This window comes from Peromyscus eremicus, chromosome 22 (genome assembly GCF_949786415.1).
Source record: "Peromyscus eremicus chromosome 22, PerEre_H2_v1, whole genome shotgun sequence".
NCBI classification, from domain to species: Eukaryota; Metazoa; Chordata; class Mammalia; order Rodentia; family Cricetidae; genus Peromyscus; species Peromyscus eremicus.
In genome coordinates this window covers 36,749,185-36,777,184 of record NC_081437.1, presented here as the reverse complement: position 1 = coordinate 36,777,184, position 28,000 = coordinate 36,749,185, and the positions used below count along the sequence as shown (strand labels likewise).

The 28,000-nt window shown below is 49.1% G+C and overlaps 1 protein-coding gene and 2 non-coding genes across 3 annotated transcripts; all 3 read left to right on the top strand.

Annotated features, from left to right (window-relative positions):
• On the top strand, positions 1 to 28,000 carry Cpsf3 (cleavage and polyadenylation specific factor 3). The gene is made up of 18 exons (XM_059248534.1): positions 1 to 208; positions 4,384 to 4,447; positions 5,633 to 5,730; positions 6,998 to 7,126; positions 8,422 to 8,599; positions 9,813 to 9,902; positions 10,989 to 11,139; positions 13,031 to 13,206; positions 14,050 to 14,208; positions 15,053 to 15,199; positions 18,009 to 18,161; positions 19,541 to 19,649; positions 20,224 to 20,322; positions 21,802 to 21,896; positions 22,646 to 22,733; positions 24,818 to 24,887; positions 26,324 to 26,420; positions 27,819 to 28,000. Exons 1-18 carry the CDS (start codon positions 159 to 161, stop codon positions 27,918 to 27,920), a joined length of 2,055 nt encoding a protein of 684 aa, XP_059104517.1. The 5' UTR covers positions 1 to 158; the 3' UTR covers positions 27,921 to 28,000.
• LOC131897763 (U6 spliceosomal RNA) lies at positions 1,577 to 1,683 on the top strand. Its single transcript, XR_009375784.1, has one exon. It is a non-coding gene; the product is annotated as a U6 spliceosomal RNA (small nuclear RNA).
• LOC131897782 (small nucleolar RNA SNORA21) lies at positions 1,865 to 1,996 on the top strand. Its single transcript, XR_009375800.1, has one exon. It is a non-coding gene; the product is annotated as a small nucleolar RNA SNORA21 (small nucleolar RNA).

Genomic DNA, 28,000 nt, shown 5'->3' with positions numbered 1-28,000 from the left:
AGGGAGGAGCTTCCTTCTGGGCGCATTAGGGCGCCGGAAGTTGTGTGCCGGTGGTCGTGGGGGCCTGTTTTCTCTTCCTTAGTTCGCCGTGGCTGTGCTTTCGGGTGAGAGACTGCGGCGGCGGGTTCCTGGTGCACGCCGCTCCTGAGGCTGCCAGGATGTCCGCGATTCCTGCCGAGGAGAGCGACCAGCTGCTGATCCGACCCCTGTAAGGGACGAGTAGAGAGGGAGCGAGGCCCCCCGGATGTGTGAGAGCCAGGCGGGGTCGCCGCGGGGAGGCTGCTGATCGCGGGGCCTGCTAGGTTGAATGTCATTTTCCTTTTCCTTCAGTCTCGGGGGAGGGTATGTCGGAGTTGGAAAAAAAAAATCCAGGTCATAGAGAGAGGGTTGCCAATTAGCACAAGTCCCGATCTCACACATCAGGTCACGCCTTGGGGGAACCGACCGGTGGAGGAGGACAGTGCAAGGCAGAACTGCTCTGTCTAATTATCTCCAGGTCCCCACACGTGCTCTGGTGGCCGGGATAATAAAGACGCGGTACTGGAGTGTGGACCTTCAGAGCTCAGACCTTAGCAGACAGCGGGAGGAAGTTGCAGAGGAGAAAGCGGAGGTGTCACGGAGAGAAGTTCCGCGCTCCATTAGCTCCAAAAGTCTGGTTTTAGTGGAAATGACTTTCAGCGCTCTGGAGTGTTTGCAGAGACCTGCCTCAGGCATGTAAAGGTGAAGAACGGATTGGTACAGATGAGCACAGATGAGCGGTTTGACTCCCCACGCGACTTTTGCTCGGCTTTAGATACTGGCTAGCACCGCACGAATGTGTACTGTTTTCAGAAGATAGAAACTAGCTCCATCACCCATTCATTCAGTAAGATTTACAGAACACTGACCAATGATGGCACCCACGTGTCCCTGCAGTCCCCCTGTACACACTAAGCAAGTATCACATACCTCACCAGGCATGGACTAAGAGTTCACTGATTTCACTCCTTTGGTGAAATTGTAGAACAAAGTGGGGAGGCCTGAGATGAGGTTGTAAAAACAGGAGACCGCTACCTTGGGGTCAGACCAGAAAACCCAGTCTTTCTATTTAATAGGGAAGTAGCCTGCCTGAACCCACTTCCTCACATGGAAACGGCTATTTGTAAGGAGGGAAGCTCATGGGCAGTGTTCAGTAAATCATGCTCACTTGGCTTCTGTTACAAGAGTGCAGGTAGACATTGTGCTGAGGGCCAGAGACTCTGAAAACGGGACTTTCTAACAGATGAGGCAAGGATATCTCATGCATCCTGGAAATGTGACTGATGTGCGGCCTAAGTGTTAAAGGACTCGTCGAAATTAAAGATAGTGTAGGAGCCAGAGTGTTCCAGGGGAAGATGAGGGTGGACCCAACTCATGGCCAATTCACTCTGGTTGTGGTTAACAGCAGATGACTTGGGGCAGGCTATCAGGGCCCACCTTACAAAGGACCTTATGTAGATTTGAAGAGTTTGAGTATGTATCGCATCAGTTATCATGAGCTAACAAGGGATTTGAAGCAACCATATAACACAGTGGGGATTACATTAGGAATGTGGCCGTGCTCAATTCGGCAGCACATATACTAAAATTGGAATGATACAGAGAAGATTAGCATGGCCCCTGCGCAAGGATGACACGCAAATTCGTGGAGCGTTCCATTTATTTCAGCTGGGCGGTGGTGGTGCACGCCTTTAATCCCAGCACTCGGGAGGCAGAGCCAGGAGGATCTCTGTGAGTTCGAGGCCAGCCTGGGCTACAGAGTGAGTTCCAGGAAAGGCCCAAAGCTACACAGAGAAACCCTGTCTCGAAAAACCAAAAAAAAGAATGTGGCTACTCCCCCCACCCCATCCCTTTAAAAGCACTCAGTAGGCCTTTTGCTAGTGACCCACTGAGCCGTCAAGAAGGGACAGAGTAAAAACATCGCTTTTGGGTGAAGTGGCAACATGTGTTGTTTGCTTCAATCAGTGTTGTGACAAGAAAACAACACAAAACTGCAGTGTGGTAGATGACTAAAGAGATGGCTGAAGTGAAGAGCCTGGTCGGCTGTATCGACATGGTCCAGTGCTGAGTAGTGAGGGCTTGTAGTCAGGAAGGTGAGGGGGATGGGCCGGGAGAATTGGGTCCCGGGAGCTCAGAAGTGAAGTCTGGAGGATTTTATAACTGCTCGGACGTTATCTGAAGGGATAGTCATGGAACACAGAGGGTACATTCCAGGTTCCTCGGAGGACAGGGAAAGAAGTTTGGTTTTGTTGTTGTGTGGAAGCCGTGGAGATGAAACTCATCACGCAGCTTATAAAGCTGTGCAGTTGTGCAGTTCAGTGTGTGCTTTGTGTGGGGGGTGTATTTTGTATTGACATGGGGTTTCACACTGGCCTGGAACGGACTCACGACACTTCTCCTGCCTCAGTCTCCCAGGTGCTGGGATTACAGGATGTGCCATCATGGTCAGCTTCAATGATTTAGTGTATTTGAGGAATTATATAACCTTTATTACAACTGTGGTGCCTAATTCCAGAACATTTTCATTAGCTTCTTTTTTAAAAAGCCCATGGGGAATCACGCTCAGTTCTCCCCACCCTCCCTAGCCCTCAGCAACCATCAGTCCATTTTCCTTTTCTGTGGCTTTGCCTTTTTGGGACATTTCACACAAACAGAATCACACAATATGAGTCCTTCGTGCTTGGTTTCCTTCACTTAGCATAGCATTTCTAAGACTTCTGATTTGGGAATTTGGCAAACATCTCAGACACCATAGCAATACAGCAGTGGACAAGATAGACATGTCTCTTAATAGAGCCGCCGTTGTGATATGTGAAATATGCCATAAATAAATACCTTCGTGTGTCTGTGTTACACTGCCATGATGTGGGCTGGCAGATTGAGGTGGCAGTAACGGATAAATTAGAGTAGGTAGTCGAGAAAGGGTCTGAGAAGGTGAAACCTGAGCTGAGATCCAGATGATCTAAAGGAGCCAGTCCTGTCATAGCCAAGAGCAGAACATTCCAGGAAGAAAGAGCCAGTCCAGGAGGTTGTGAAAACTGTCTTGGCATATTGAACATGAAGTACCTGGCAGATACTTTACCCAGTAAAGAGGCGTAAATGTCAGGTGTGTGTATCAGAGGTCTAGAGTACAGAACAGTCTGGGCTGTAGATACAGACTCTGACGTCATCAGCATGTCAGACTCATGAACATAAAGACCATGAAGTTGGGAAGAGGTCCCGGGAGAGACTTGGGAATACCAGCATTCAGAGGCTGGAGAGCCAAGGCAGAGGAGTGGGAAAAATGGGAAAGTCAGTAAGACAGACCGGAGTGTGGAGTCCAAAGCCAGGAAGTGCTTGACGGAGCTCTTAAACAAGGGGGTGGTAGCTGCCGAGGGGACCGGTTACATTAAGTAGGGCTGCTCACACTTAGCAACAGGGACCATCTCAGAAACAGCTGGTGAATGGAGTGGATGGGAGGAGAGGAAATACAGACAGACAGACAGACAGCTCTATGGGGAAGCTGGCTTCAGAATAAAATGAGAATTCGTATAGATAAGAATCCGGGAATTTTTACTGGGGATGAAAACGACCATGGAATTTGTTCATTTATTATTTGAGGCAGAGTCTCACCATGTATCCCTGGGTGTCCTGGAGCTCTCTGTAGGCCAAACTGGCCTCAGATTACAGAGCTCTGCCCACCAGACAACATTATTCTCTCTCTACCTCCTGAGTGCTGGGATTTCAGGAAAGTTCCACCACCTCTGTTGTTTCTTATTCTCTTAATCCATGGCTAGCCCAGTGTAGATGGGTATTCATGGGTCCATCTCATGCCTCTTTGCTGCTAGACCACATACCTGTCCTGGGCAGTTAGGACCATGCTTAAGAGCACCAAGTGAATTGTGAGCTAGGTTTGGGAAAACACAATCAAAAGCGGTTAGGTTTAGCTTAAGATGTGCCCAGAAAGGGAAGGGCTGAAAGCGCGGGTGACCAACCAGACTCCTTGGTACTATGCTCTCAAGATGAAGGGCTGTGACGTGGTGGCTTCATCTGAATCAGTTGTTCTAGTGTTGTGTGACGTCTCCTTTACATCTTAAACGTCCCTCAGCTCCCGAGGACTGCTTTTCACCCCTTCCTACCCGGGTGCTCACCCTCTGTTTGAAACAGGAGGACTCTCTCCTGTCTCAGGAACTTAAATGAAGCTGTGAAAGAGTTTGAGTTTACTGTGTTGACTGTTAGTGAGGTGGAGTGGGGCGGGGCTACTGCACACTGATGGCTCCCTGTAGACTCTTGGTGCTGGCATTGTGGGCACATGCCACCAAACCAGCTCTGGACGGCTTTAATGGTTTCTTTAATCATTTTATTTCTCCCTCTGAATGTTTGCAGTGGTGCGGGCCAAGAAGTGGGAAGATCATGCATTATTCTGGAGTTCAAAGGAAGAAAAATCATGGTAAGTGTTATTGGTGATGCTATTGCTGTTTGGTACTGGAAATTGAACTTTGGGCCTTGTGCATGCCAAGCACATAGTCTGCCACTGAATCATGCTCCTAGCCTGGGTAGTGATTATTTGTATAGTCAAGAAAACGGTGTAGCCCTGTCTGTCCTGGCTGTTAGGTCTGTCCTAGTGAGCCAGTTCTCTGTGTAGCATCAGCTGAAAGAGATGTGCATGTATGTAGTCAACACTGACGAGAGAGCCTGACACACTTGTGCTTAGTAATTAAAGCATCAAGTAACCTAAAAAGATACCTTGTAAGACTGTAGTGTCTCTTCTACGTCCCTGTCCATTCCTGAAGTGTCTAGATAACCTAACGACCACCCCCCCTTTGGAAGACATCAAGGATTTAAATGCCCTGAACGTGTGTCAGCTTTGGCTGCCCCACAAGTAACATCAGTCCTGCTGACTCTGTCAGGTCCGTCTCCCTGCTGCGAGGTGAAGGGGTCAGGAGCACCGGTTCCTATGGTCCCAGTAGAGATGTGGGCACTGGCTCTTGTTCCTTTGTCTCCTCTTTCTTCCTCACACTTCACTCAGTCTTAAAGACACAGGCATATGTACCCAGTCACCTGTCTTACAAAATCACTTGTCTGTGTGGGTGTTTGGCCTGTACAGATATCTGTGCACCGAGTTTGTGCCTGGTACCTGCGGAGGCCAGAGAGGGCATCGGATCCCCTGGAAATGGAGCTGTGGATGGTTGTGAGCCACCATGTGGGTGCTGGGTGTCAAACCAGGTTCCCCTGGAAGAGCAGCCAGTGCTCTTAACCACTGAGCCATCTCTCCAGCTCCTACCAGAGTCATTCATTTAAGAATTTGTTCACTTGGTAATAACACCCCATAGAGTAAATCCCGTCTTCAGCCTGTATGATAGTGCTCTCCCTGGTGGGAGAAGTGCTCCAGACCTACAGACTTAGCACATTTGTATTGTGAACCCCAGTGATGTCTTATATTCTGTATCCTGTGCTGCTACATGTTAGCTGTCTTAAGTGTAAGAGCTGCTTCGGGCACACCCTCGTCTTTCCTGAGACCAAGGTCTGAGTGCACACACCAGGCTCCTCTGAGTGCGGTCTCAGTGTCTGCTGGATGAGTTGTAATGAGATCTGTAGCCCGTTGTGATCTGTTTGCTGGGTTTTCCTCCTTCAGCTGGACTGTGGGATCCATCCTGGCCTGGAAGGAATGGATGCTCTCCCTTACATCGACCTCATCGACCCAGCTGAGATCGACCTCCTGTTGATCAGTCAGTAAGTTTCCTTTATTGACAGTGTCATTCTTCAGGCCTTCCTGTGAAGGTCAGTCTTCCCAGGATTTGGTGTGGGGTTGTGTTTACATTTAGTGTGTGTGTGTGTGTGTGTGTGTGTGTGTGTGTGTGTGTGTATACACGCACGTGCCACAGTGTTCATGGGGGCATCAGAGGACATGTGGGAGCTGCTCTTTTCTTCCCACTGTGGTCCTGGTGGTTGAACTCTATGGTCAGGCTTGTTGGCAAGTACCTTTATTCTCTGAGCCATCTCAATGGGCAGGTTTTGTTTTTTAATAAACCAGGAGTAGTGGTACAGTCCTTTAGTTCTAGCACTAGGAGGCAGAGACAGGCAGGTCTCTGTGACTGTGAGTTTGAGACCAGCGTGATCTACCCAGTGAGTTCCAGGTTCCAGAGCTGCATAGTGAGACCTTGTCTCAAAAATAAAATTAAATTAAAACAGATGTTTTCCGTTAGGAAACACAGTGCAGCTTGCTAAGTCTCAGCCAGCACTGCTGTGTCTGTCACCAGCCTAGAGAAGCTGGCTGGGAAGCGGCTCTGTGTGCTGCAGTGCACGGTGGTAGAAAGCCCGTGTCCTCTGGGCCATCCTCAGAGGACACCGGGAACCTGTCCCGGGAGTCCCTGCTGCCTTGTCACCTCCCTCAGGAAGAACGTCACCAGGTGGTGCACACCTTTATCCCAGCACTCAGGAGAGTCTCTTTGAGTTCAAGGCCAGCCTAGGCTACAGAGTGAGATCCAGGACAGCCAGGGCGACACAGAGAAACCCTGTCTCGGAAAACAAACAAACAAAGAACTTCACTTAAGGAGGGCATGGTGGTGCACACCTGTAATCCCAACACTCAGGGGGCTGAGGCTGGAGGATTGCTATGAGTCTGAGGCCAGCGTAGGCGGCACAGCAAGACTGTGTCTTGAAGAACTTCATTTAAAGATGGTGACAAGTTTCCATTTATTTCACTAAAGTTGTTTTTATAATTCCGGCTGCCAAGTGTCGATGTGGTTTACGTTGTTCCCCTCTAATTAATTGCTAATAGAGGAGGAGGGCCTCGAGAAGGCCCAGAGGGTAGCGGCTCTAGCTACCGAGACTGGCATCGTTCGATCCCTAGGCCATGTGGTAGGAGCGAACCGACGTACCTCCTCTCGGTTTTCCGAACGTGTCCTTATGTACTTAGCACGTTCTGTCCGTCGAGCAGGAACTCGATGGCGTGTTGGCCTCTAGTATCCAGAGCACTGATGGCCTGTTTCTTTGTCAGTTTCCATTTGGATCACTGTGGGGCTCTGCCCTGGTTCCTCCAGAAAACCAGCTTCAAAGGACGGACGTTTATGACCCACGCCACAAAGGCGATCTACAGGTGGCTCCTCTCGGACTACGTCAAAGTCAGGTGAGTCACTTCACTGGACTGCACAGGTTATACCCCATACTTGCAGTTCAGATGCAGACCACGTTGTTTAGAAGGGTGCTGTGGTCTAGCTTCGGCATACACCTTGTGCATCAGCACTAGCCGACTGTATATGGTTTCCTTCTGAATCTGTCAAATCTAGAACTCCAAAGGTCTGATAGAAACACTCTGTGGGTAGCACTTGGCCATTCTATTAATTTAAGACTGACTGCAGTAAGCATAGTGGATTCTTTAGATAATCTGACCAGAGAGAATTGCCTTAGGTGATGCTGTTTTCTGGGGAAGTTGGCACCCGTTGTAAGAAATGCCCACTCCTCTACCACAAAGGGCCCAGCATGTTCGGGACACTACATTGTGAGATATTAGCCTTCAGCAGTTGGCTTTTACTCGGGTAGCTGGCATGGTGTTGTTACTCATCATATGTAAATACAAAGGGCTGGACAGATGCGTATTGCTAATGCTGTTGCCCTGAACCACCGCATAGTCCTCAGGGCTCAGTCCCCTCTGACCCTCCAACTCAGGACGCCAGCTCCACTGTAAATCCCATTTTACAGACAGTGCACGTGAGGCACACAGAGGTTGTTTACCTAAAGGTCCCAGTAAGAGGCAGCTGCCTGTGAAGCCGTCACTGTGGCCACAGAGTCTGTGTCATATACAGAGGAGGTGTCCTGTCAACACTGAGAGAAGTCCTTTGCCAGGCCAGCAGAGAGTGTCTGCTCCGTGGTCATGTGTATGGATGTTATTCCCTCAGGAATGTCAGAGGGAGAAGTTGAGAAATACCTTATTAAAGAGTGATTTGTGTACCTGGGCCTTTAGCACAAACCCATGTTCCCACCTCAGGCTGTTGCAGGAAGATTGCAAGTTCAAGGTCAGCCTGAGCAGCCTGGTGAGACCCTGGCTCCACAGAAAGACAGTGGAGAAGAGAAAGGACCGGGAATGTAGCTCTGGGGTAGCACCTGCCTGGCGTCTGTGACCTCACATCCAGTGCCCAGCACTTCAATAAATACATGGAGTACTGTGTCCTAATGTATAGAATACTTGAGTCATGCTTTGCTCATAGTTAAGCTTTGTAGCTATGCACACCTTTGTGTTATGAATATGGAAACATCTGAGATTCTAAGTGCTGTAGGGTTGTTGTTGATGTTCTGTTTTCTGTGAGGGGACTGAACCTGGAGCCTTGTGCCCTCTGGCAAATGCTCTATCCCTGAGCTGTAGCCCCATCCCTGTGTACTATGACGTTAAGAAAAATTGTATCCACATGTCACCTACAATTTCAGCAACATATCGGCAGATGACATGCTGTACACCGAGACAGACTTGGAAGAAAGCATGGACAAAATCGAAACCATCAACTTCCATGAAGTTAAGGAGGTGGCGGGAATCAAGTTCTGGTGTTACCATGCCGGCCACGTCCTGGGAGCGGCCATGTTTATGATTGAGATTGCGGGAGTGAAGGTATGCTCTAGCTTGGACCCCTTCTCCCCCAGAGGAGTGGTGTGGAAACTTCCCTGAAAGAAGCTAAAGCCAGTCACTGCCGTTCCCTCCCCGTTATAACAGCAAGTTCCCCAGCGCAGCAGGCTTGGGCCAGGCTAGGGAAAAACCGTCTTCACAGCTGCTTCTGTTTAAAACTAAAACAGGGCAGGCGAGATGGCTTAGTATGTAAAAGTGTTTTCTGTACACACTTGAGGACCTGCATCCTCGAGTCCCCAATAGAAGGAGAGAACCAACTTCCAAAGGTGCCCTCTGACCTCCCCCATGCTGTGGAGTGCACCCACCTGCCCGCCAGCACACACAGTAAACTGAAGTTAGTTAACTAAATTAAAACATGACAGGGTTTATGTCCGTGCTGTGGAAGATTCAGGGAAGCACCTAAGCAGGGTGGCCGGTGGAAGTGAAGGGGGTCAGTCAGCACAGAGCTCCACGGCCGTGTTGAGTGGACTAAGGAATCTGTGTGTGTGTGTGTGTGTGTGTGTGTGTGTGTGTGTGTGTGTGTGTGTGTAGGTAGGTAGGTAGGTAAGAGGACAACTTGGAGTTGATTTCTTCAGCCGTGTGAGCTCCAGGGATTGAACTCAGGTCCTCTTACTAGCTGGGCCGTCTGGCTGGCCCTGGGATCCTAGACTCCAGAGCGGCTGTCTACACTCTGGCTGCACCCCAGAGTCAGCTAGGCAGCTTTTTATGATACCCACTGAATGAGACCTAGGGGGAGCCCTGGCTTCTCTCTTGTAAGTTTTCCGTGATTCTGCTTTAGAAAGTGGAGAACCAGGTCTTAGTGAAACATTGTAGCTGCTCATCTGTTTGAAATGTCTGCACACTGAGGTATACAGTGTCATCAAATTGCTCATTCTTGTCCTGGGTTCCAGGGCACCACAATTAGACAGGAAGTAGCGGAGTGTAGATCTGAATTCTCACTGGAATTGTTCTGAGATGTAGGTTATCTTTGAGGAGGTGATGATGGGGTATGTTTCCTAATTGAAGTGCAGGTGGCCTTCGTGACTTAGTTACACATTTAGAATTAGACACAAGCGATGTATCTAAAATTCCTCAGGTGTAGGCAGGTGGGGTTTCCTTTTTAAATTCAATTTTACTATTAGACTTCAGGATTCAACTGCTTACCAGTAAATGGAGCCTTTCCCAAATCTTGATTTTCTGGTTTTATGTTTTCTCACAGCTGTTGTATACAGGTGATTTCTCAAGACAAGAAGATAGACATCTAATGGCTGCTGAAATTCCTAATATTAAGCCAGACATCCTTATCATTGTAAGTATTAACGGACTGGGTTACAGTTAGTGTAGTGTATCAGAACCTTTTCTAGTGGGGGGAAAAAAAATAACAGCGTCAAGTTCCTGATGCCGTTGATTGTTTTTCATGTAAGGATTTTCTTGGTCTTTTTCCACCTTTGCTGTGCCGTGTGTCATTTCTAGTCTAGTTTTAGAAACATGGTCTCTGTCAGCTGGTGAGGAGACAGGGTGTGCCTCCCTGAGGCCTGCCTGTCTTTCTCTGGTGAGTTTGCTAGAACATACTAAACGGTTTTAGAGATGGTCCCACTGCCTTTGCCATGGCGATGGCTTTGGCCTTTTCTGTGGGATACCTGTCAGGTTTTATTAGTTTGCACATCCTAAGGACACGAGAGTCAACTGTCTGCAGGAACACTTTGGGGAGAGTGATGGCTGACACAATGTCGGGGAATGGGCATCTTCTGGGCCTGCCATACGCACAGGAACACCGAGTCCCTTTGGTCCCTGGGCTGTGGCTTGAACACGCAGCTGCCCAAGCGTGAGAGCCTGCCTGCTGCTGGCCCTGTGCAGCATGCAGAGCAGATTCCCCGGGCTTAGTCACCAAGCATAAGTTGAGGAAGATAGTTCCGACCCTCGAGACAGGTACTCCCTTTCTCAGGACTGCTCTTTAGGGCCGGGCTCCCCGCTTAGGACTCACCTGGTGCTGCGGTGAGTGGGCGGGGCCTGGAATCTGCATTTCTGGTAAGTCCAGGGAATGCAGTGCTTCCTGTGTTGGGAGGAGCTTGAAGATGAACCTGAGAAACATTACCTACGTCTGCTTGGGAAGCCTTGACTTCTCCAGGTTAGGAGGGAAAACGTGGAGCACAGTTAGCTTGAGGGAAGAGGGGACATTTTATACTATTCCCCGGCTCCGTTTCTGTAACGTTCGTCATGAGATTGGAATTCTAATTGTTTACTTTGTTTTTGAATTATTACTATAACAGCATACGCTCAGGTTAGTGCCACGTTGCTGAAGAAATGAATCTCAGCCTCAGCCTTTTCATACGCTTAAGCGTTGAGTTCTCCAGGGTAATTGGTCTTGGTCTTACAAGTCTCATGTGTTATTTAGGAATCTACCTATGGGACCCATATCCATGAGAAACGTGAGGAGCGAGAAGCAAGGTTCTGCAACACCGTGCACGACATTGTCAACAGAGGGGGCCGGGGGCTCATCCCTGTCTTCGCTCTCGGACGAGCTCAGGAGCTGCTGCTGATTCTAGGTACTTGGGCGACGCTGCAGTCCGCTTCTCTCACGGCCTGGTTCATCTTGTTCATTGAAGAATTCCATTTGGGGACTGAGGTGTCCCCACTCAGTGGCAGAGTGCCTGCCCAGCATCCACAAGATGCAGGTTCAGTCCCCAGTGCCATGGGGACAGCATGGGGACCTGGTGCTAGTGAGAGCCGTGGAGAAGGCACCTCCCGTCCACTGCTACGAGAGCCAAGCTGGGTGCCTTTCTGCTTCCGTTAGTGTCAGAAGCCTTCCAACATGAGCACCTTTAGACTAGCGGTGACATTCTAGGACATGAAGAGAGATGGGTAGTGTGTCCCATGGGGTCCTTTGTTGTTGTTATTTGAGGGTTGTTTGTTTTAGACAAGGCCTTATTATGTAGCCCAGGTTAGCTAAGAATTCCCAAGTATTGGGATCCTGGGCCTGACCCTTCATCATTGTAGTATTTTTAGGAAATTACTGTTTAAATTAGTATTTCACAGAGTATTAAATATACAAAAAAAATAGGACTGAAAAAGTATATACTCGCTTCTATTTAGAGAAACATACAAACACAAATGAGTAGTAGAAATACAAGTGATGTCTTTTTTCTGCTTCCGAAGACTTCAGTCTGTATGCATAACCTCGTTCCAAGAGGGGTGTGCATGTGCTTACTAACCCTCTGAACTTGGACAGTCTTGTCTGTGAGGGAGCATCCTTGTAGACAGTACCTGTGTTCATAGCAAGCGTGAAGAGACTAGAGGGGACTGCCTCCTACGCGTTCCGTGCTGCCATCCTCAAGATGGGGACAAGCTGTTTTTGTCATTGAATGGAAAACAGAATAGGGAAGCTAGGCTAACGCAGCTCAGGGCCGGGGCCAGGCCTTCATGGAGACTGTTCTGAGGCTAACACAGCTCAGGGCCGGGGCCAGGCCTTCATGGAGACTGCTGTTCAGTCTTCTGAACGTGATGGTGAGTCAAGGTGGTCTATCAAATCGTGAGTGAAGAGCTGTTGTGACCAGCAGAGAGCAGGGTGAAGGTGGCACTGCAGTGTCACCCTCATGCAGGGTGCCAGGTGTCACAGATAAAAATGTCAGTCATCCAGGCAAACTTGATTGCAGGTAATAATGAGTGGCGTCTCAGTGTGAACCCCCACATAGTTCATGTGAGCTCCAACTCCTAACCCTTCACACCAGACAAACGTTTCCCGGGTGCACCTGAGCAGCTAACAGGCAGTACCTTCATGTGAAGGTATTTTGTTCACTGTTTTCATTAATTAGTAATAAGTGGTTTGTGTAAAAGATTTTTGGAAATACAATTATAATAATATGATTAATAAGCAGTTGATAAGTCTGTCTAAAATACTAATTACGTTAATAATACTTGTGTTAAAACCTCGAGAGGAGGGGGCTGGAGAGATGGCTCAGAGGTTAAGAGCACTGACTGCTCTTCCAGAGGTCCTGAGTTCAATTCCCAGCAACCACATGGTGGCTCACAACCATCTGTAATGAGATCTAGTGCCCTCTTCTGGCCAGAAGTCATACATGCTGTATACATAATAAATAAATAAATCTTTAAAAAAAAAAAAAAAAAAACCTCGAGAGGAGCCATTGTAGTCAGTTATGGTCTATTAATCAGTATAAATTTAAAATGAAAGATTTGTTAAAGCTTCCACATTTTTGATCTGTTATCACAACTTTATTTTTAGATGTTATACCAGTATTTAGATTTGTAGTTTACATTAGTAAGGAATAGGGAAATTTTTCTCATACTCACTAAAATATAGCTGTATGGTACTTCATTTCTCAACTGTTCAAATTTTTAAAGTCAATTTTGTTATTGTTAATTATTTGAATTGTTCACCTCGTCTGCCAAGTAATGTTGCCTCTCCTAAAATCTCTGTAGATGAGTACTGGCAGAACCACCCAGAACTGCACGACATTCCCATTTACTACGCCTCGTCTCTGGCCAAGAAGTGCATGGCAGTATACCAGACCTACGTGAACGCCATGAATGACAAGATCCGGAAGCAGATCAACATCAACAACCCCTTTGTTTTCAAGCACATCAGCAACCTCAAGGTGATGCCTATGGAGGAAGAGGGGTGGGGACAGGGCGGCCTACAGCCCTCCCTGCCGAGGCTTCCTGCTCTGTGGCTTGTGTCACGGTGCTGGGACTTACTGTGGTCGGCCCGGGCTACTCTGAATCCCCACATGCCCTCAGTATGCTGCTGTAAGCTCAGGTCTCTTCTGCTGCAGGAAGAAAGTCCTAAAAGGGAAAACAGGGCAGGTTACAGGTTTAGATTCTGCTGTTCACATCTGGTCCTCTGATTAGCACTGCAAGTTCCGTGTAGGAATTTATAAAACACCCATATTTGGCTTTCCAAGATCAATTAATAAAATCTGATTTAATTTAAAGTATATTACGACCAAATGTTTTGAAATAACATGTTTATAGTGTTAACATGTTAAATTTGTTTGTTTGGTATTGGGTTTTTCAGACAGGATCTTTCTGCATAGCCCTGGCTGTCCTGGAACTCACTCTGTAGACCAGGCTGGCCTTGAACACACATAAATCTACCTGCCATTGCCTTCCATGTGCTGGGATTAAAGGCCACCATGTCCAGCACATTTAATTTAATTTTATTTATTCTTGGTTTTTCAAGACAGGGTTTCTCTGTGTAGCTTTGGTGCCTGTCCTGGATCTTTCTCTGTAGATCAGGCTGGCCTTGAACTCACAGAGATCCGCCTGCCTCTGCCTCTTGTGTGCTGGGATTAAAGGCGTGCGCCACCACCACCTGGCCACTTAAACAGACAGTGTTATGTAGTCTTACACGCCCCTTGCAGAAGTGGGATTACTCCAAGTGGAGCTGCTTTGACCAGCCTGGTGATCGGTCGGTTTTTAGCCCTTCCTTTGTCTCTCAGAGCATGGATCACTTTGACGACATCGGTCCCAGTGTCGTAATGGCCTCGCCAGGCATGATTCAGAACGGCTTGTCCAGGGAGCTGTTTGAAAGCTGGTGCACGGACAAGAGGAATGGCGTCATCATCGCGGGGTACTGCGTGGAAGGGACACTTGCCAAGGTCAGTTACCGTCTTGGGGTGCGAGTCGATATTTCTTCTAGAGTGCTGGAATAAGTCACGTTCAGGTTCTGCGGCTTTTGGATTTAGGGTTATTTGTGTAGGCTTTCCCAGTTGAGCTTCCCCAGGCATTTTTGCTCAGAAATACTACATTTAGACGTTTTTCAGATGACAGGTGCACAACCTGTGACATGGACACCTTCCTTAGGTGTGGAGGGCTGTTCTCAGCCTAGGATGTGCACACTGTAGGTAACACTGTGGAACTTTATAGAAACTGTATAATGTGCCTGGGCTGACCGCCATCTTCCTTAGGTATGGAGGGCTGTTCTTAGCCTAGGGTGTGCACACTGTAGGTAACACTGCGGAACTTGACAGGAATTAGTGGGTGTCCAGGCAAGCATGTTCTCTTGTCTTCTTGCTGCTAATATCTGTTTTAACTGAAACAGAGTGTGGTTCCCATTCTGGTCAGTTCCACCCTTTGCCACACACATTCTGTGAAGTCGTTGAGAGCCTGCTGGCCATCTCAGATGGTCCAGACTAGAGGTGTGCTGTGCCATGAGGGTCCTGGTGCCTGGGAGGACTGTGGCCGCAGAGAGCTGGGGCAGCTTTCTTAGCGGTTACAGCTTTCACTGCCAGCGTGCTGTGGGCACTGAGTGCTGGTTAACCCTCTGACCTTTCTGATAATGAAAAGCACAAGTGTTTGGTATCGCTGAGTTGTGAACATGAGAGTGACTTGGACGGCACAGGTCCTAGTTAACATTAGAGATCACGACTGCGTGAGACATCACCGAAGTGCACCTTCTTTTGTCTCATTGCAGTCTGTCTGTCTTGTGTTTGTTTCCAACAGCACATCATGTCCGAACCTGAAGAAATCACCACCATGTCTGGACAGAAGTTGCCACTGAAGATGTCGGTTGATTACATTTCTTTCTCTGCTCACACAGATTACCAGCAAACCAGTGAATTTATCCGTGCTCTGAAGCCGCCTCATGTGGTTAGTGTGTGAATGCCATGTCTGGCAGTGAGGTGCATGGAACTCGGGGGGCTCACAAGCCTGGCGTCCTCCCGCTTGGTTTAACTTGGTTTAACAAACTTCACTGCTCCCTGTGAGTTAGGCTCTCGGCACTGTTCTTCCTTTTACTCGGTCTCCTTCAGACTGACCAGCCCTGTCTAGCATTCGCTCTGTTTGCTGCTGCCTCTCCGGTAGCCCGAGAACCAGGCTTGGGGGTGTGACTGTTGCCTTGAACCCCAGCTCCCTCCCTTACCTGCTGTGTGTCTCTGGCAAGTTGTGGAGCCTCTTTGTGCTGATTTATAAATCGGGTGATGCACTTTCTAAGGTCCCTGTGCAGATGAAATAGTGAGAACTGACGTACTGGACACAGTGCCTGGCCCATAGTGCACGCTTCATATTGTTGTTAAAGTGACAGTGCAGACGTCATTTAAAGAGGGGAGGTCATAGTAAGTGTGCAAGGTTTACACAGATAGAGAAATAAACAGATACTGTACTAGTTCCTTACTGTATAACTCATTTCTCCTTTGTAAGTATCATGAGCAAAGTAACAGTGGGCCAGCGAGACGACTCTGTAGGCTAAGGGGCTTCCCTTGTAAGCCTCCTGACCTGAGTTCAATCCTCAAAACCTGTGTAGAGGTCGAGAGAACTGACCGACCGAGTTGCCCTCTGACCTCACATGCATGCTGAGGCATGAGCACCCTCCACACATCATATACTCACGTGATGATAATAATCTTAAAAGGCTGAGAAAAGGAGCAATTATATATTTTGGTGGAATTTGGAAGAGTTTTAAGCTAAAAACAATTAGGTGCTTTTCACTGGAAGTGGAACAAGTGTCCATAAAAATAGATTAGTGCTTCCCAGTATTCTGAAAATTTGCTTAAAGGGAATGGCCTTTTGTTAGTGTGTTTTGTTTCTTTATCAAATATTTTTACTGTCCCAAAATCTGTACAACACGCTGTTTGCCTTCTTCACCATTTTTAAGTATGAAATTCAGCGGCATCACCTACACAGATGTCGCAGCTGCCCCCACTTCCAGTTTCAGAATGTTCTGCCACCCAAGCAGAAGCCTGTCCCCATTCTGCTGTCTCCTCGGCCCCGCCCAGTTTCTCTCCAATTGCTTCCTGTCTCTGAATCTGACAGTTCTCATAAGTGGAGTCATGAGTTTCAAGGTCCAGCCATGCTGCTTGTCTTCCACATAGAGCCAGGAGTAGCCCGTTTCTCCTGGAGGCTGCTGAGGCACGTTTCGGCTGGTGTGAGTGACATCTAGTGGCGAGTAGCTTTTGGGCACCTTTCAGCATGCTGGCCCTCCTAAGCATTTTCCCCTGCCCTTAATGAACAGACTCTTCCATGTAGAAAACGACTCCCTCCTTAGCATGGTATGTAGGCTGTAGAATTTGAGCACGGTGTAGACCCCGTCATGTGTTTCTGCTGTGTGTGTGTGATTGATTCACAGATCCCACCCCATACCTTGAGGCCAGGTAGGGAGACTGTCCTGCTTTCTTGGCTGCTGCTGCCGCCTGACCTTCGGTCTTGTTGCATCTCATGGTCATCTGGTTCTGTCTGTGCCTCTGGTTTTAAATCCTCAGTGGGGACTTGATGCTTACCTTCCAGTAACCAGCACTACTATCCAGTGTGTGGATAACCAGCACTACTGTCCAGTGTGTGGCTGCATGTGAAGTTACAGTTGCAGTAGCATGCATTTACTGCATATGGAGTGCCAGGGTACTCGTTTCCTTATGCATGCACTTGCTCATGACGCCGTTGTGGACCGGCAGCTGAGGTGTTGGGTAGCTCAGTCAGGGTTACACATCCACAGCAGTGCTGTGGTTAGTGTTCAGGCAGTCCAAACTGGGCCTTTCACCCCAGTGTGACAAGCCTTTGCCCTGGAGTAATGCAGGCCATGCTTCCACAGGCCAGATAGAAGCTATCCACCAGTGGTTTGGAGACTAGGTGCCTGCCAAGGAGGACAGGCAGGACAAGCCAAACAGATAGACTGACAGCCAGCGGCAGAGGGGTAGATACCCCTTTAAAACACTGCATCTCATTCGCAGTTGCTTTAATTAACAAGAAACTGTCCGAAACCTAAAGAAAATGGATGTTTTCCTAGCAGGAGCAAAAAAAAAAAAAAAAGTTCATTTAAAGCTGGAAGGACCATGGACTCCGCCTGGTTCAACCTTTGATGTGATGTTGGAACTAGAGATTGCAGGGTGTGCATCCTATCCGTGCATAAATCGGTTCCTTCACTCTCTTACAGTGGGTGTCCAGGACCCAGACAGAGGGAAGCATGCCGCACAAGTTTAAACCAGGGAAGCTAGGTCTGGACAGACAGCTCAGTGTGGCTCAGACTGCCTCCTCCTATTTCAGAGACCTGTTTGGTCCCCAGCACCCACATCCAGAGATTTACAGCTGCATGTAACTCCAGCTCCCAAGTTTCTTCTGGCCTCTGCCAGTTCCGGTGCTCACCCACACCCCACACAGACATAGACAGAAATAAATTTTAAGACAAGAGGACGCCAGGCGTTGGTGGTGCACGCCTTTAATCCTAGCACACGGGAGGCAGAGCCAGGGGGATCTCTGTGAGTTCAAAGCCAGCCTGGTCTACAGAGGGAGATCCAGGACAGGCACCAAAACTACACAAAGAAACCCTGTCTCGAAGGAAAAAAAAAAAGACAAGAGTATGGTTTCCTCAGTTCGCGTGTGAACATTTCATGAATTAACTAAAGTTCTTAAAGACAGTCCTTCACCCTGGTGAGGGGTTCTTTATACTCCCATATCTTATTCTGTGCAGATTTTAGTCCATGGGGAACAGAACGAAATGGCCAGGCTGAAAGCAGCGCTGATCCGAGAATATGAAGATAATGACGAGGTTCACATTGAGGTTCACAATCCTCGGAACACAGAGGCCGTGACCCTGAACTTCAGGGGAGAGAAGCTCGCCAAGGTACAAGGCAGCAGGTGCTGACCCCAACCGTGTTCTTTTCAGGGAGATGTGTTCAGAGCGTGTGTGTGTGTGTGTGTGTGTGTGTGTGTGTGTGTGTGTGTGTGCGTGTGCGTGCCTGTGTGTGTGTGTGTGTGTGCGTGTGTGCGCGCGTGTGCGTGCGTGTGTGCGTGTATGTGTGTGTGCGTGTGCGTGTGTGTGCGTGTGTGTATGTGTGTGTGCGTGTGTGCGCGTGTGTGTGCGTGTGCGTGTGTGTGTGTATGTGTGTGTGTGCGCGCGTGTGTGTGTGTGCGTGCGTGTGTGTGTGTGCGTGCGTGTGTGTGTGTGCGTGTGTGCGTGCGTGTGTGTGTGCGTGTGTGCGTGCGCGCCTATGCCTGGTACCTGAGGAGGTCAGAAGAGGGCATCAGATCCCTGGAACTGGAGTTATGGATGATTGTGAGGTGACACCAGTTAGGTACTGGGAATGAAACGTGGGACCTGTGCTAGAGCAACAAGTGGTCTTCACCGAGTTGTGGCTCTAGCCCCAGGGAGAGTCTTAAGGGACACCTTCCTTGGTGGCACAGGCTTAGGATTCCAGCTCTTGGGAGCCTGCAGCCGGAGGACTGAAGGTTTGATGCCAGCCTGAGCTGCAGTAGTGACGAGAGAGAAAGGGAAAGCTGATTGACGGCAGCCTTTGTTACAGAACTGTAGGGTAGACAGGACCTTCAGACTCGGGGTGCGGCTTTGCTCCCGAGAAGGGGCTTCTGTCTGAGCTGTGCTGCCCACAGAGGTGTGGCTCAGTGGTAGACTACTTGCCAGCCATGCCCCGAGATGGATCCATACACCACCAAAGGTGTTGACAATTTGTAAAGCTCTCTGTCTTCCTCTTGTCTACATTACCGTGTTAAAGTCCGTCCTTTGGAGGAACGCAGAGTCGCCAGCATTTTGGGAGGGCGCGGCCCTGCCAGGGCCTGTGGAACAGCTGTCTGCGCAGTTAGAGCGAGAGGCTGCTGGGCAGCAGCCGCACACTGCGTAACTGCAGCTGCACCAGGAGAGACCTGGCTTCATCCCTGGAGCCACTGGCTTGGAGTGGAGAGAGTTTACATTTAAGGGCGGCCGCTGTCTGCTGTTCTAGCACTTAGGAGATGGAAGCAGGCTCAAAGGTTCAAGGCCAGGCCTGAGCTACATATGACATTGTCTACAAAACCAAGCAAAAATAATAATAATAAAATAGTAGTTTTTGAATTTGTCAGGTTTGTGTATTTGAGTGGTTGAAAGTGTCGTCTTGGTGTTCAGAAAAGCTGTTTCCTCCTCTGTGGGTCAGAGCTCCCCTCCACACCACACCCCATGTGATGACAGCCTGAGGCCTCCCCTTTGACACCACTCTGCTCTGTCTTCACCAGGTCATGGGCTTTTTGGCAGACAAGAAACCAGAACAGGGCCAGCGGGTCTCTGGAATTCTTGTTAAAAGAAACTTTAATTACCACATACTGTCGCCCTGTGACCTCTCCAGTAAGTACACTGTTCACTGTGACTGCGGGCTGCTCCGAGCACTGCAGGGAAGTCTGCAGTGGTGTGCGTGCGTGTGTGTGTGTGTGTGTGTGTGTGTGTGTGTGTGTGAGGACAGCAGTGGAGTGGGTTCTCTCCTTCCACACTGGGGTCTGGGATGGACTGTGGCAATCTGCATCGCTCTGTGCGAAAGAGACTTTCCTTGAAAGTGTGGAAGCATTCGAATTCCTCACCAAATCACAGCTTTGAGGAGAGCTCACTTGTAGGAACCGCACTTGCTGATGTCACAGCCACCCTGTCTCTGTCTTCTCTGGCAGTGGAGTGCATAATTTCTGAAATAGCTCTGCACTCCCCGGATTAACTTTTGTTTTGTTTGGTTTTACAAGTTGTATTTTATGTGATTTGGTATAGTTTCATTTTTGCTTTTGGTTTTGATCTATTGTCTCACTTTGTAGCTGAGGCTGGACCCAATCTCCAGTCCTTCTGCCTCCTTCTCCTGAGTGCTAGGATTATGTGTTCACCACCATGCTCAGGTGGGCTGGTCTCTGAAAGTGTGTTTGTCTTACTGTCTTCTCAGACTACACCGACCTGGCCATGAGCACTGTAAAGCAGACCCAAGCCATCCCATACACCGGGCCCTTCAGTCTGCTGTATCACCAGCTGCAGAGGTTGACAGGTGCGTTCGCTGAAATCCACTTCACTGCCTTCTTCAGTCAGACACTTCTGTATCTAAGAAACTATGTACTTCGTTTGAAGTAGTTGTCTCAGAATTCCTTGTGTGTACTACATGGTCGTTTTATCACATAGAAGTGGAAATTTAAAAGTATACTCATTGGGGCTGGAGAGATGGCCTAGTGGTTAAGAGCACTGACTGCTCTTCCAGAGGACCCAGGTTCAATTCCCAGCACCCACATGGCAGCTCACAACTGTCTGTAACTCCAGTTCCAGGGGACCGACGCCCTCACATAGGCAAAACAACAATGCACAGTAAATAAATCAATTAAAGAAAAAAAAAAGAAACAAGGCTGGAAAAAATATATATACTCACAAATTTTTAAAAACCCCTCAATAGGGGCTGGAGAGATGGCTCAGAGGTTAAGAGCACTAGCTGCTCTTCTAAGAGGTCCTGAGTTCAATCCCCAGCAACCACATGGTGGCTCCCAACCATCTGTAATAGGATCTGGCGTCCTCTTCTGGTGCGCAGTCAGAACACTGTGTACTCAATGATAAATAAACCTTTAAGAACAAAAATCCCACAGTCTGTTCCATCACTCCCCGTCCTAAGATGTCAGTGGTCCTTCCTCCTTGTATAAAGTCTGTTCTCGTTAACTGTATTAGGGTTTTATGTGTCGCCTTCCTTGGTCTGCCGGCCGGCCCAGGTCGGTAGCTGGCTTGGTGAGACCTCGGTGAGAGCCTAGGCCTGCCTGTGTTCCCATTCTCACCACTGGAAAGGAGAGGCTTCTGTCTTTACCCAGTGGAAGGCGATACCTGATGGATGTGGGCTCTCTGAGGAGGCGGGAGCACCCCAGGCTGTGACCGCTTGCTGCTCCTGAGCCCCCCACAGCCCCTGAAGTAAAGTGCTGCCCTGCAAGAAGTGGGAGGAGAATTCTCTCCTACCTAGACTGACCTCATCCAAGAATTATGGCCAAAGAGAAAAGTCATGAATTAATGATAATCAATTAACTAGTCCTTGAGAAGATTCACTTAAGAACTAGTGAACCTTTAATCCCAGCACTCGGGAGGCAGAGGCAGGCAGATCTCCGTGAGTTCAAGGCCAGCCTGGTCTACAGAGTGAGATCCAGGAAAGGTGCAAAGTTACACTGAGAAACCCTGTCTTGGAAAAAAAGAACTAGTGAGCTTTCAGCAACTGGACTGCCGGGTGTGATGGTTGGACTCAAGGTAGAGGTGGGGAGTTGGCCATGAGGCTCACACTAGAGCTGAGGTGCTGTGTAGACCCATCTCTAGCTGATGGCCCAAGTGTTGGTGCCTGAGGTGCGTGTGTAGGATTAGGTACTGCGTTGTCCTCAGCTGCTATGAGCAGTTAGCATAAAGACATGGCTGTTCAGTGTTACTAGTTTTCCCGCTTACAGCAGCTCTGTTTTAACTCTCTACAAAGTCTGTAAGAAAATCATATGAATCGTGTCATTTTTTTCAGGTGATGTAGAAGAGTTAGAAATTCAAGAAAAACCTGCTCTGAAGGTGTTCAAAAATATCACTGTCGTACAGGAGCCCGGCATGGTGGTTCTAGAGGTGAGTCCGGTCATCACCTCCGGGGTTAGGGCTCCGACCAGCGTAGGTGTGATGTGATGGCTGAGAAGTGTGGTTACTGGTCTTCCAGGTTGCCGTCAGTTTGAAGAGGGAAGTTCAGAGGCCCAGCCCTAGACAAAGCTACAGGCACCCAAGGCTTTCTCAGAGCTGGAGAAATAGGCTTCCCGGGGAAAAGTCCCCTGATTGGCTTTCCAAGACCTAGTGGTCGGACCCGAAGTCAGAGCACACAGATAACATTGTACGTGCTGAGCAGGCTATATTTATGTATCTAGGGAAAGAGAGCTGGCAGCAGTTAGGTCAAAGGCCGTGAGTTTCAGGGAGAGTGGATGGCGGTGGGGTGGACATGGAGAGAGAGGCTGGAGGGAAGGGAGGGAGAGGGTAAAATGAGGTACTTACATTTTAATTTAAAAAGTCTGGAAAGGTTTGGAATCCGAGTGAATCCAGCACTAACAGTTATGTTGCATGCGCTATTTTGGGGTTAGTTTTCTTTTTTAGTAAAATAATTGGGGAAATTAAATGTTAATGCATGGAAAACCTTTAACCACAAAGGGGGTGCTTGGTAGATTCCCTTTTGCTGATTAGGAAGTTCAATGTGTGTCACGTGACTGGGAGACGGTTGGTTCCCAGCAAAGCTGGAGCAGCTGCTCCCCTGCAGCCTGGTGTGATGACGGGCAGAGCTGGGCAGCAGTATGGCCGCCGTTCCACCTTCCTGACTCCACCCTTCTTTGTAGTGGCTGGCCAACCCCTCTAACGACATGTATGCGGACACAGTGACCACCGTGATCCTGGAAGTTCAGTCGAATCCCAAAATCAGGAAAGGTACGGGCTTGCCCCACGCTTACTCATTTCATCTGTCCCAGAGTCTTAGAACCAAACTCAGTGGAGCCCTGAGTAGACGTAAAGTTTTCCTGGTTTCTAGTGTGTAATTTTAAGGTGTGAACACAATAGTGCGGATTTTCAGTGCCTTATTTTTCACTCTGGCTCATCCTTCACACAGTAGGAGTCTGATCACGGTCCCACAAAGGTAGAATCCCGTTTAGTTACAGTTCTCCTAAAACACTGTGAACAGAGATGCTAAAATATCGCTCAGCTGAGCCTGCAAGTCTGTCAAGGAGAAAGCTGTCCTCAGGTTCAAGGGGAGGTGCTAAATAGAAGGGTGACTCCAGCCAGCGAGCACGTGTGCCATGGCTGGAGCTTGGCTCTGGTCTCCAGATGCGATGCCCCCCCACGCTGGACCCTTCCCATGATGCCAGAGCCTGTTCAGTATAGAATGTTCCTGTCTGACCAGGCAGTGGTGCACACCTTTAATCGCAGCACTCGAGAGACAGAGGCAGGCGGATCTCTGAGGTTGAGGACAGCCTGGTCTACAGAGTGAGTTCCAGACAGCCAGGGTTACACAGAGAAACCCTGTCTCAAAACAACAACAACAACAAAAATGTCCCTGTCTTAGAGATACATGGTGGGCACAGGCTGTTAGAAAGTGAAACTGGTCACTTCCTGAGTCTTCTGTGTTGGCCATTCTGTCACATGAATAAGCATGTCCAGACCCCCCTCAGCCCCTGGGGAGCATTCGGGTTGTGGGTAGCAGTGATGTACAGTCTCTGTCACGTGTCTCATCCTCACCTTTGGCCTGTGAACAGTGCTGCTGTTTGCTCTGTGTGACCGCCGTGGATCACTGCTAAGAGCACTTGCTTCCCCAGCACTGAGAAAGGTTTTGGGCAAGCACAGTGATGCACACCTGTCTCATGCATTCCAAAACAAAAACAGTGAGAAGGAGCTGGGCGTGGGCTCCCACTCCTATAATGTCGACACTTGGGAGTCAGAGGAAAAGGGTCCCAGCAAGTGTGAGCCAGCCTGGGCTACACAGTGAGCACCGGGGCTTCATGGTGAAGTACGTCCTCAGGAGAAGAGTTTGCGTGTGTGCACACTTCACAGTCCTGAGTAGGGCGGGTCACTTGGGAACTCTGCCTACCTTTGGAGAAGCCGAGTCCATGAATGTGTGCTTTGTTGTGTGGCTGTGCAGGCCAGGGAGGTTTATGAATGGATGTGCCATGGTAACCTTAACTGCAGATTAAAGGTGACTCATCTTGACCATCAAGTTGTGTGTTTATTGAGGTCTTTAAAAAAAAGGTAGTAATTGTTTATTATTATCGTTTTATTTTATTTTATTTGGCTTTTAAGACAGAGTTTCCTTGCATAGCCCTGGCTGTCTGGAACTCACTCTGTAGAGCAGGCTGGCCTCAAACTCACAGAGATCCACCTTCCTCTGCCTCCTAAGTGCTAGGGTTAAAGGTGTGTGTCATCACTGCCCTGCCTGGCAAATATTATGTATTTTAAGATTTACTTTTAGTTGTGTGTGTGTGCACACATGAGTTTAAGGTACCTGTAGAGACCAGAGTGATCAGATTTCCTGGAGCTGGAGTTACAGGTTATGGGCTGCCCCAGTGGGTGCTGGGAACTGAACTCAGCACTGAACTCAGGTCCTCTGCAAGAGCAAGAAGTTCTCTTAACCACTGAGCCATCTCTCCAGCCTCTTAAGTATTGATTTTTATGAAAACATTCATAATCAGATGCTGTATCAGAGGATGTTAAATGTGCATAACGTTTAGATACAAAAGAGCTTGATGTGTCCTCTGGAATTATTGGACCTAAAATCTTACCTCTCCTCAGAATGGAAGTTTGAGAAATATGGGAAATAAAAGTGAACTGACATGTCACTGTGGTTCCTTTATAAAAACTGAGATGACACAATGCACGTGAGTTTGCCGTTGTGGGCATGTGACACATCACATGCTGTGCCTTGGAGGTCTCTGTGGTGGTTACTTCACATCTCCATAACGAGCTCTGCTGACCTGTTGGATGACTGTAGTGGGAAGATGGAGACTGAGCTGTTTGTCCTCCAGGTGCCGTCCAGAAGGTCTCTAAGAAGTTAGAGATGCACGTTTACAGCAAGAGGCTGGAAGTCATGCTCCAGTAAGTCCCGGGAGCTGGGTGTGCGGTGTGCGGTGTGCGGGTGCGTGGGTGCGTGGGTGTGCGGGTGCGCGGGTGTGCGGGTGCGCGGGTGTGCGGGTGTGCGGTGCGCGGGTGGGAGTGCTGAACTCATGGTGTATCCTCCTCCTCATCATCATCATCATATCCCCCCCGGTGCTGCAGGTGCACCAAGTTCACACTGTGGTTGGTGCCGGATGCTTACGGAGCTTGCCCGTTTGTCGAGACTGGGTCCTGAAGATCCCTGTGCCTTTAAGAATTATTTTAGCATGGCGGTGGTGGCACACACCTGTAATCCCAGCACTTGGGAGGCAGAGACAGGCAGGTCTCTGAGTTTGAGGCCAGCCTGGTCTAGAGTGAGTTCTAGGACAGCCAAGGCCACACAGAGAAACCCTGTCTTGAAAAACAAAACAAAGAATTATTTTAAATGTTTGCTTGGGTGTGAATTATTTGATAAAGTGGGTGTTGTAGGCTCTTTCCAGTAGGTCTGTAACTGAAATGTCTGTAGACTCAGTGTGTTTCTGATGCCGGTGGCTTTCTGTACGTGGTCTTTGAGCCGATTTCAGGATGCTTTTCCTAGCAATCAGGAAACCCCAACAGTGGATAGTTGGTTTATAATTTCAGTACCTAGCATCGTGCCTAAAGTGCTCATCTCTCGTTTGCTTGTTGAACGAGTAACTTAGTTTTTCATTATTGGCCAATGCCTGTAGGGCAAAGGGAAGAAAGATACATTTCGGCCCATGGTTTCAGAGCACTCGCCACGGCCAGCTAGCCTTGGCTTTGACCTGATGTGGAGTAGAACATCGTGGTGGTGGGAGTGTGTATATTCTATATATTCTACCCTTCAGAGTCACAGGCTATCCCCTTCAGAGTCACAGGCTGTCCCCTTCGGAGTCACAGGCTGTCCCCTTCGGAGTCACAGGCTGTCCCCTTCGGAGTCACAGGCTGTCCCCTTTGGAGTCACAGGCTGTCCTCTTTGCCCTGCTTCCTCACCTAGGCCTCACGTGCTGGTTCCCAATGCGGTTGTGCCGATGCCAGCATGATCTGGGTCTGTCGGGGAAGGAGTCGGTGGATTAAGTCAGAGCCCATCACCTGGCAGCCAACTTTAACATCCTCCAGGGATGTTACAGGTTCTCATGACAACGGCTGGTGTGGCATGTCTGTCTAGTGTGTGCAGGGCCCCGAGCTTAATCCCCACCAGCATTAAATCAAAAAAGCAAGCAAAACAGTGTTGCTAAATGGAACAGCGGGCACTCTCGTGATAGAGCTGTTTCAGCTGTCATAGAAGGCTAGTGGCCAGCAGCGTGTCTCCAGGGGAGCGAAAAGCATCCTGTGTCGGGACTTGGACCTCCCTTCAGTATGTTCTCCAAACAGGTGGGGTGGGACTTTCCCACTAATGCCAGATTTCTGTTCACTTCAAGGGACATATTTGGAGAAGACTGTGTCAGCGTGAAAGATGACTCTGTCCTCAGTGTCACAGTGGATGGGAAAACGGCAAATATTAGTTTGGAGACGCGGGTATGTAGCTGTCCACGTGTTTGAAGACATTTGGGGGATAAGGTGGAGATAGGAACAAGGTCACAGCCCTGAAAGTTAGCTGGCTACTACAGTTTGCAGGCTGGAGGCTAGCTCAGCTGGTAGGATGCTCCCATTGCGTGGACAAAACCCTGAGTTCTCCCTGGTAACGTACAGAGGTGGGCACCTGGGTTCTCCCTGGTAACATACAGAAGTGGGCACCTGGGTTCTCCTTGGTAACGTACAGAGGTGGGCACCTGGGTTCTCCCTGGTAACATACAGAGGTGTGCTGTAGCTAGAGTTTTCCTGCCTGGCCCACAGTCAGGACAAATCTCTCTCACCTGCCAGTCCCACAGCCACTCAGACCCGACCAAGTAAACACAGAGACTTATATTGGTTACAAACTGTATGGCCGTGGCAGGCTTCTTGCTAACTGTTCTTATAGCTTAAATTAATCCATTTCTATAAATCTATACCTTGCCACATGGCTCGTGGCTTACCAGCATCTTCACATGCTGTTTCTCATCATGGCGGCGGCTGGCAGTGTCTCCCTCACCCAGCTTCCTGTTCTCTCAATCCTCCTCTCTGTTAGTCCCGCCTATACTTCCTGCCTGGCCACTGGCCAATCAGTGATTTATTTATTGACCAATCAGCAACACATTTGACCTACAGAACATCCCACAGCAGTGTGCACATGGGTTCTCCCTGGTAACGTACAGAGGTGTGCACATGGGTTCTCCCTGGTAACGTACAGAGGTGTGCACATGGGTTCTCCCTGGTAACGTACAGAGGTGGGCACCTGGGTTCTCCCTGGTAACATACAGAGGTGGGCACCTGGGTTCTCCCTGGTAACATACAGAGGTGGGCACCTGGAAGCCCATGCCTGTAATCCCAACACCCTGGTTCCTGGTTTGGTTTGGTTTTGTGAGATAGATTCTTACCCTGTAGCCCAAGCTGGCCTGGCACTGTTTTGTAGTTGAGCTGTAAGATGTGAGCTACCATAAGCCAGGTTGGGTAACACATGCCTGTAAGCCCACTGCTCAGGAGGCTGGGGCAGAAGATCATGAGTTCTAGACTGGCCTGAGTTCTGGGAAGTTTGAAACCAGTCTGTGTAGTGAGACTAACGTTATCTTTAAAAACAACAGCAACAACAAGGCCGTGGCCGTTAGATGGTTAGTTGGAGTCAAATAGCACTCAGTGGTGAATAGTTTATCACCTCATTGCCGGCTAAGTAATCCGCACTGCACAGACTGACGTGGATGGTGTATGGACAGATGGAGGGGCTTTGTCCCCGGCCCTCTGGCTCTCAGTCCCTGTTGTCACAGGGGGGAGTGGCCCTGCGTCCGGCAGCAGCCTCGGGGTGGAGGGTTGTTGGCTGAAGTGTGTGTCTTTCACTTTCAGACGGTGGAGTGTGAGGAAGGTAGTGAGGAGGACGAGTCCCTCCGAGAAATGGTGGAGCTGGCCGCGCAGAGGCTCTACGAGGCCCTGACGCCTGTGCACTGACACCTTCGTTCCCAGCACAGGAACTTTTTTACCCTCACGGCTTTCCGGCCGCTACTTCAAATAAAATACCTTAGTTTCTC